The 9,295-nt window shown below is 43.6% G+C and overlaps 1 protein-coding gene across 1 annotated transcript; it reads right to left on the reverse strand.

Annotated features, from left to right (window-relative positions):
• Nucleotides 1-478: 478 nt before the first annotated feature.
• LOC131293783 (putative uncharacterized protein DDB_G0271606) lies at nt 479-3,584 on the reverse strand. Its single transcript, XM_058321840.1, has 4 exons — nt 3,557-3,584; nt 3,171-3,242; nt 677-3,102; nt 479-595 (listed from the first exon to the last, which is right to left on the reverse strand). Exons 1-4 carry the CDS (start codon nt 3,582-3,584, stop codon nt 479-481), a joined length of 2,643 nt encoding a protein of 880 aa, XP_058177823.1.
• Nucleotides 3,585-9,295: the final 5,711 nt, after the last annotated feature.

Here is a 9,295-nt window from a genome sequence, read left to right on the forward strand (position 1 = left end):
ACAATAATAACAAGGAAAGTAAACTGAAACAACAAAGGAGCAAAACAAAGATCTCCGCCATGCTTTCACGCTGCTGCTAGGCGACGCGTGGAAATCAGAAAACCGTAGGGAAAACAACCACCGCCTCCTTTGCGTAGAACAGAACGCTTGCCAGAGAAGGGGACGACCTGCGGATTTTCGAGTGAATCACAACGCAAGTGGATCTAAAATAAATTAAATGAAAAAATATATTTTCAAAACAAAAGTTTTTTCCCTAACGTAATAAAAAATTAAAAAAATAATTAATGTTAAAGGACGTATGTATAAATGGATCAGTTTTTCGTCTTTATCGTTATTCGCATTACATCGAGATTGCTCTCAGTTGGATCGCCATCTACGATGCTATGCGAATAACGACACCAAATTGCAAAACATAAACAAAGCTGCAGATGACGCTTGGCCCGAATATCGACGATACACGAGAGACCAGTGAATACCGTTAGTTCTTGCGGAAAGCCCGTCTTTTCATCGAGCTGCTACATTGCGGACAGTACCACTTGCCCTTGGGGGAGGACGTTATATTAACGCACGGATAGTGGAACCACTCGAATGGGCACTGTAAGATAAAGGTGAATTTCAAAATAGAACCGACACCAGCGCTGGCACAGTGTCATAGCTTTCCGTTGACAGTACTTACGTCTTCGTTGTCACAGGCCACCATGTCGCCGTAGGAAACTTGATTGCAAATGCAGTAACGAGGTTCGTTTGGATCGTAAGACCACTCACCTTCGGCCGTTTGTTGGACCACCATCCCAGACTCTTTCAGGACGACCGAGCCGAAGGTGCTGGAGCCGCTGGAGGCAGTCAGGGTGGTGCTACCGGCGCCGCTGATGCTGTCGCCTTTGGTGGCTTCACCCCGATTGCCGTCCAACGAGCTGACCGACGATGTTGACACTGCGGTTGCAGTGGAGGAGGGCAGCAGTGCCATCGCCGATGCCGTATTCGCAAGAACACCGGAAGCCGACGATCCAGCGGGACCTGCAAGGAACTGCTGTTGCGGTTGCGCCTGCAGCTGTTCTACCACCTTCTGTTGCTTTTGCGACAGCTGATTTTGAGTCAACTGCTGTTGCTGCTGTTGTATCAGATGGTGGACTTGAAGCTGTGACTGCTGCTGGGTCTGCTGCTGCTGTTGTTGGATCGCTTGCTGCAGTTGCGAATCCTTTTGTTGCTGCAGATCGAGCAGCTGATGGTGATGCTGTTGCTGCTGTTGTTGTGGCGGAGTCTGCTGCTGTTGAGTTATCTGCAACTGATGCTGCCCTATCAGCTGCGTTTGCTGCAGATGCTGCTGTACCATCTGCAAATGATGGTGCTGCTGCTGTTGCTGTATTTGCTGGAATTGTGTTTGCTGCTGTGACTGCAGATGGACCACCTGCCGTTGTAAGTTGTGCGGAGTTTGCCCAGGGATATAGCGGCGCAATGTAGGCTTCGTGATAGTTTTCCATCCTGAGCGCGTTTTCAACGTGGGCTGCACCGGCACCGGCGCCAATGGCAACGAATGGGACCCGTCTTGCGCCTGCATGAGCTGCGGATGCGCGAGTGTCTGCATAGGCAGCTGCTGCTGCTGACCCGACTGCTGCGATGTTGCCGGAACCGGTTGCTGCGGTGTCAATGACTGCAGTGATTGCAGCGACTGCTGGAATAGTTGCTGCAGCTGCTGTGGGTGCGTTAGTCGTTGCTGCGCCTGCTGCGGTGTCGTTGGTAAGAGAATGTGCTTCTGCTGCACATTCTCGATGTTGTCGAGCTGCTGAATTTGCTGAGGAAGCAGCTCCTGTTTCATCGCCGCCGGCTGCTGCTGTCGGACCGCGAGCTGTTGCAACATCGGTTGCTGCGATACTGGCTGCAGGTGTTGTAAAGGAACTTGCGTGTTTGAATGGTGCAGATTTATTTGCTGCTGCACCGCGATTGGCCAATTGGTGCCCATTATGTACGGTTCCAGGGTTGATCCCTTCTGCTGCTGTTGTGGCTGCACAAGCGATTGTGTTACTTGGACCGTTCCAACCTGCTGCTGTTGCTGTTGTTGTTGCTGCAACGTGGTTGTTTGCTGGCCTAGAATTGCAAACGGCGTTTGATTCGACAGAGTGGTGAGTATCGGTGTTACGATCGAATTGCTAGAAAGCAAGGTCGTGGTAGTTGTGCCCTGCACACCACCCGCCGCAGAGTTTGCAGAGTTTGGCGTGCTCGTAAGATCTTTCTTTTTCGTACGTCGCTGGTTCGAGAAAACGCTCGACTCTCGCTCGACTCCCTGCATGCCGTTGTGTGTGGCCCCCGCCAGCTCACTATTGACCAGCAGCTCTTGCGATCCCTTTGCGCCAATCACTTCGTACGATGCCTTCAGACTGCCCGTTTGACGACCCTGCTGCATTTGTTGCGTTTGCGCAATCGCCTGGCTTGCAGCGGCAGCAATAGCATTTCCTGCCGGAGAAAAATTTGGCAAATTATAGGATATGTTCGATGTGGAAGACGAAGCGTGCGCACCAACATTCACAGCAGGAGGGACGACGATCGTGCCCGACACAATACTGGCAGGTACCGCCGTGTCCGGGGTTGTCGGACGAATGTGCACATTCATGATCGGAGCAACATTCGATGCGCTAGCTCCGGATGCAGCAGCGGCACGCTTTTCGGCAGCAGTGACGGCCACGCTCTCACGGCGCTTTACCGACTCCGACTTGTAGCGACTATCCGAGCGCCCGGAAGATGTTCCGGAGTACGAATGATGGACGTCATAGAAGGGGTTTTCCTTCTGGTTCGTGCCACCGTTCGACAAAGCGTTGCTGTCGACCTCTAACGAACGTTGTTCTAGTATTTCTGTGATGCCATTGTGATCCGCTTCCAGCTCACACTTGAATTTGTACAGCTCGGTGTCGAGACGGCGCATATATCGTTCAACCACATCGTACATCTGCCCTGCCAGTTGTATTTTTTCATCAGAATCGTCCAGCACGCGGTTGTAGCCGCCTCGAATTGCGTTGAACTCTGCATCCGCCGCTGCAGTTGGTAGTTTCCCTTCGTAACACTGTTGAAACAGTGAACGGGCCCGTTTATCCAGGGAATCAGTGTTATCTGCAGAAGCGCGAGAGAAAATGTATGAATATTTGCTTCCAAATACTTAGCGATACTTAGCCAAATACTTTGGACGGTCAAATCCATCTCACGCATTTCCGTGAACCCATCCTGAAGCTCCTGGGGTAGATGCTCGATCACTGGAATCGAATATAAAAAGATACGATAGTTACTACTTTGTTTTACATTTTCTAAAATTGCACCAACGACTTTCATTTTGCGACGGAAGCTTGTCATGGAAAGTGAATCCTGTCAGAATAAAGTTATAGTTTGTATTAAGGAAAGCTTTGGAAGTGAGAATAGTTACAATATGAGGTTATAATTTGTTGAATTTGATTGTTGGTAGATGGCCTTTGCTGCGTGCTTGATGACTGCAGACATTTTCAGATACTTATGTTTACGCATCGTGGATTTATCTTTGTTACTTAATTAGGCGTCATGATTTTCAACATACTTTCAAGGTAATCCTCCAAATGTTGCATTTTGGCTGAAAATTTTCCCAATACTACACTCGAACAAACTAAATCTGCATTCAGCTTCTGCTAACGTCGCAGGCCGAGCAGGAAAATAACGCTTGCTGAGAACAATTTGACAGTCGATGTCGATGACAGTCGATCAAAATGGATGGATGTTCAGTCAACGCTCATATCCACAGCACAGTTCACTTCTCTACCAGACTGACACAGGGTCCACACTACAGCCCGACATCCCGTTTCACCGTGCGTTTACACGGGCTTGCGACACTTCTACGACCGGGTTTTCTGCGACAGATTTGTGCTAACAAGAAGTGTCAAATTAATTAAAAGTAGTCCAAATCAGTCATCTTGCATGTCAAAAGTGTCGCAGAAACTTCCGCCGGCACCGGGTCTCGGCGTTGGACGATCTGGCCAACGTTTTAGTCGCAACTTTCTGCGACATTACAAAAAGACCGTTATTTGTCTGTAAAAATGGTCATTGTCGTAGTTTGTTCGACGAGAAAGAGTTTTGATATAGTAAATAAATATACTGGCGTACGAATTCATGTTGTTAATGCGTTTTTTAATTTAAATAATGTATGCTGATATAAGTGATATATGCAACATTAAAGTATTATTTTTGGCAAAAAGCTGTGCTCGTTTGACAGATCAAAAACGCAACCGCATGCGGTTGCGCAAAGCTGTGACCACAGGTTAATCCATGGTCTAATGAAATACTCTGGTCTGATCGTCTAGAGCATTTTGACAAATCGTCGATAGAAAAATAAAAGAAATTTTTGACAGTTCAGTTACTTTTGTTTACTACTTGAACTGCCGTGTGTTACGTGGAGTACTGTTGCGGTTGTGGTAATTGTGTCTGTTTTAAGAAAAATCCTGCGTAATTTGAGCGCACACCAAGACAGATTTGCTCGTTCGACGGAACAGTAGGCAATGTGGACGACGAAACGCTGTCTTGCTTCTTGGTCAAGCTAGTGAAGCAGGTGAATGAAGCACATGCCTATCTGAAGCAGGCTTGTGCTATCTGGTTGCCGCCGAAAAGTGCAGAAAGTTGCTGCCGATACGTAGTTGCCCGAGAAAGGCGTTCTCATCAAGGTACCGGATGAGTAAGGCTGGGTCCTCCAGAAAAGGGAAAATTGTCGTCAGTGCTCGTGGTTTTCCCTTTGTTTAAAAACAATATTTGACACTTGAGTATAATCAATATGGTGGACATGAAATCCCCTATTCGATAACCGTATTCCAGGACATATGGCCTTTAGTAGCCGGTCCTTAATACCATACACGCTTTCCAGACTGCACCGTCGCGTAACGCGACGTCGCCTGACAGGCGCTGAACTCCATGCAAAAAAAAACATAGCGCGATTAACGCGACATCGCGCAAGGTTTTTTTATATTGAGTTCAGCTCCTGTCAGGCGACGTCGCGCTGTAGTGTGGACCCCGAGATAGAGGTCTATGTCTCCAGGTTAACTTGCGAAGGCCCAGGAAGCTGGATTCAATAGCCGTAGTCTAGTAAATCCTCGACGAAGTGAAGAAGAAGAAGATAACCGTATTCATTAACCGTGGGTTAATCGGTCGCAGAAAACCCGGTCGCAGAAGTGTCGCTAGCCAGTGTAAACGCATGGTTAGAACCCACCTTGAAGCTGATGAGATGTGATTTTAGTACAGAACTCTACAACCGTTTGTCAGAGTTTTCTATTGGGCAACGCGATTTCCTGAAAATAAATGTCACATGTGTGATAGAATCCGTGAGAGCTGGCAAGTTGTTAGCTTGGTTTTCCGGTTGTGAAATAGACGTCAAATTACCGTGCTAGGAAAAAATAATGCGAACTTTTTCGGTTTCAGTTTTTGGTTATATAGTATAATGTTGTTCTTTAAAGCACAGTGATGGAATGTTGTTGATTTAATCCGTCAAAAAGTTTGCCACCTCAAAAAGAGACAAACAATGGTATGTAGTTGTGGGCTTCCCGTTCAATGCATTATGTAAGCTACTCTGTAAGGCTTGTTGTAAAAACAGCGAATGAATGGGATTTATAAGGTGATGCACCGACGTACTGTAGAAGTTTGTTCTGTAATAAATCATTCTCAAATATATGCTTTTCCTTCTCTTTCTAGCGCAGTGGGCACAGAGTTTAAGAAGAAACACGTGGAAATGAAGATACCTGCGGAAATGAATACTTTAAAATTCAATTAACTCCCTCGAAGCACGAAGGAAGTGCTTACATAAAAAGAAGGAATGCATAGTGTGGTAAGTTGTGTACAGTTATTCGGTTTGAACCTATGCTTAATAAGTCTTCTGATTAACACGTGAAGCGCTACGACTGCGTTCTTTCCCGTGTATCGGCGTCAGTTCGCTGGGACCGACAGAGACGGTTTGGCAGGCCGGCGTTCCTCTGTTTTGCTTTGTACCTTATCGTCGAGACATGATTGAATGTGTAAGCATTGCTCGCTCGCCGTTGCGCTCGGCGCTAACGTGTTAATAAGCAGAGTAATACGCTTGAATTACCGGTTTAGTGCATAGCAAATTTTTTGAGAAGTGATATTATAATCGGTTTGTCTTGGACTATGCAGAAGTATTATACTATTGATCAATTTTTATCTCCCAGGCATGTTATATGAAGTAGAAGAGAAAGCAGAAGTTACTCATAAGCTTTTGTTAATTATAATTAATTTTTGTTAATATGTGAACATAATTTTCTAATTTATTTTTTATCCGTTCATCCATTTCAGTGTATTGATGTTTGTGAAAACAAAGATAATCAGAATTTTACAGTGTTGTGTGTTGTTCAGTTTTTTGAAGTTGAAATTTCTTCTGATACTAAGTAAGTATGCATGTTATGTATGGCTATGAAGATCATAACTTCTAGTGGTAATTGCTTTTATTTATACTTCAATCAATTTCAGTGTCGATTCAGTCATGGTTTTGTTGGTGATTATGTTAAATAACAGAGACGAACATGATGGGAGTTCTTTCTTAATTGATCGTTTTAAAATGGTGAGTGTTGTTGATATTTCTTTGCTTTTTTTAAATTCTTGTTAACTGATGAATGTTATGAATGAAATTGTACTTGTTCTCCTCCCCATACAATTTTTCATGTTGGACGATACGCTTGATTTGATTTCGAAAGGGTTATGTTCGCACATATTATGCTCAACATAATTTTGCTGCTGTCACTTTTAAATGGCATTAAATGAAGGCTGTCTATACTTGTGGTAAGGTCGGAATTAGTTTGTAAAATGTATTTAACTCTAGAATACATTGCTTTGGAGTCTTACCCGGATGCTTTGAAGCGGTAGAATTGATAGCTCTTTTTTTAATTTCGATTCGCCACTAATTCGCCATTTTTGAAGATTTTTCTGATCAGTAAATGACTGTTGTTATATTTATATATTTATTTATTTATAATATATATATTTATTTATTCATTTATCTGGCCCAGTTGTCATGCATATTAAATAACCCGCACTCCTCTAATTGCAATTATTGTCCCTAGCTGAACGGGATGAAATTTTCGAAAGTGCTCGTACTTCACTAACTGATGAACTGAAGTCCACCAGGTTTCCTGATTCATTCTTTTTCCTCTTGGCCTCTTGGGCTCTTGTTGGTCATGCCTGAACGTTGGTTATGCCGCCTCTGGCACTCAGTTGTCGTTTTTTTTAACTCGCGCTACCGCTCGACATTCGCAGTCCCTCCAATAAGTTCCTAATTCGTTATAAGCCCTTATTATTGGATGCTCGGATCTTGAACATCATATACTGTTCTGCGTGGGAATAAGAGCCACCTTGCTGTTCTGTATTTTCTGGGTGCGTGCTCATCTTTGAGGGCTTGATTGCGACTACTTTATTCGTATCTGGTAATTTAGATTCTAAGTACAAATAAACTTACACTACCACTTATTTTAAGTACATTATACACTACAGTCTCCCTTATGTTTATTTCGAATATTTTAATCTAGGCTGTCCTCGCAATCTATTCGAGCGACGGACAGGAGGGGAACTAGATTCGCTCCTTTTACGTTTGTTAGTGATAGTTTCTTCAACTCTAGTTTTATCTATAACATGATTCTGATCACTATATCGTTTTCGTATTTGGTTAACGTGAACCATCCATTGCCGTTTATAGTTATTAAATATGTTACGGTGCTAAATCTTTTTAAGACAACTGCAACTTGGTATCCATCTTACCAGTTCTTTGAAATGGTTCCTATACATTACTTTTTCACAATACACTGTTTTCAGGGCCAATTCGTCCGTATCAAGCTGCTCTTTGCCGGTAGTAGGCAGTGAATTACACGCGCAAGGCTTTTGTTTGGCATCGTTAGGAAGTACTTTGGGCTTGTTAAGTTTAACTTTGCCGTTATCGGCAGCAACATTGGCGCGCCGAAAAAAGGTCACGTTCTCTCTTGTTATACGTTCGGGATGGTTTTGAATGAGTCGTTTTTATATTTTAATAGAACTAATATCGTTCTGCTACAATATTCACACTTGGCTTAAAATGATTTTTTAACAGTTTCACTAATTCGCCTGGAACACTAAACTTGACGGCTACCGAATATAATAACGCTCCCGCCATTATCACCAAGATGGGAACCTTCTTCTCGTTCGGTACATCATTTGCCATAAAGAACATTTCGATACGGTGAACGTATTCAGTAAAACTGTCGCCTAGCACGTAAGGCTCTATACTTCCGATTGTGAAACTCATTTTAACTTCTTTTTTAAATTCAAACTTTTTTACTTTTTCCTCGTCGCCAATTTGTTCTGCCTTTTCTGGGTGCGTGCTCATCGTTTGAGAGCTTGACTGCGACTACTTTATTCATATCTACTAACTTAGATTCTAAGTACAAATGCACTTACACTCTGAACTCTGAACTCAGACTTTCTGGACTCCCACTCTGTCCCATTCGATATCCCGGTCACTCTCTTCCAGTCGGTCTTGTAGTGTCTCGCGTTTTACCATTCTCCTTACATACAAGTCCATTTGACGCGCGTGTGTCTCAATTCTGTGCAGCCTCTTTCTATAGAAAAAATAATTATACATACAGCCTTTTACGATGGATAGCATAAGTTGAAACGCGTTGAACGCCTTTGTAAACTCCGTTATCGCGTCTGGAAACCGGAATATGACATCTTGCAATCCTTCATCGCGTTTGTTACCTTCATTAATGATTCTTTAAACTCGAATATGATATTTGTAAACTTCATTATCGCCCTGTCAGATTGGAGGCCGGTTTGTTTTGGGTTTCATAGATGCAAATTGTGTACACATACATATATAGTCAACCATTCGAAAAAGACGTTACTGTTCACAAATTGTATCCACGCTGTGAATCAATTATTTTAAACGATTGAACGGTTCTATTGAATATCTGTTATGGAAATGGTATATTGTGGTATACACAAATCATAGGAGGGCCCATAGAAACGGAAATGTAAGATTTATTCTTACCAATCTAGTAAGCTTAGATGTGCTGCGGTGAAGGTAATTGCAAGTGAGAATTTCAGAGTCCGTGATAAACAAGCTCAGCGAAGGAGAAACAGGATTAATTTGCCCACTGAGGAGTAGTGAATTGGCCTTTTATTCCCCATTGAAACTGGAAAAGAATGACACGTTGGAGGCACTGGTCCTGCTGGGTGCATATGTGAAAACAAGCATGGTGTCAGCTCAAGACGATGAACAGCAACTTTCACTGCAACGACGGCATTTGATGAAATCAACAAG

This window comes from Anopheles ziemanni, chromosome 2 (assembly GCF_943734765.1).
Source record: "Anopheles ziemanni chromosome 2, idAnoZiCoDA_A2_x.2, whole genome shotgun sequence".
Lineage (NCBI taxonomy): Eukaryota > Metazoa > Arthropoda > Insecta > Diptera > Culicidae > Anopheles > Anopheles ziemanni.

What these genes read in the sequence shown, in the direction of transcription:
- LOC131293783 (XM_058321840.1), bottom strand. Translation starts at nt 3,584, where the DNA reads ATGCAACATTTGGAGGATTACCTTGAAA. An exon ending in TTTGGAGGATTACCTTGAAA is followed by an intron (nt 3,243 to 3,556) that starts GTATGTTGAAAA and finishes ATTCGATTCCAG; the next exon opens with TGATCGAGCATCTACCCCAG. An exon ending in GATGGATTTGACCGTCCAAA is followed by an intron (nt 3,103 to 3,170) that starts GTATTTGGCTAA and finishes GCGCTTCTGCAG; the next exon opens with ATAACACTGATTCCCTGGAT.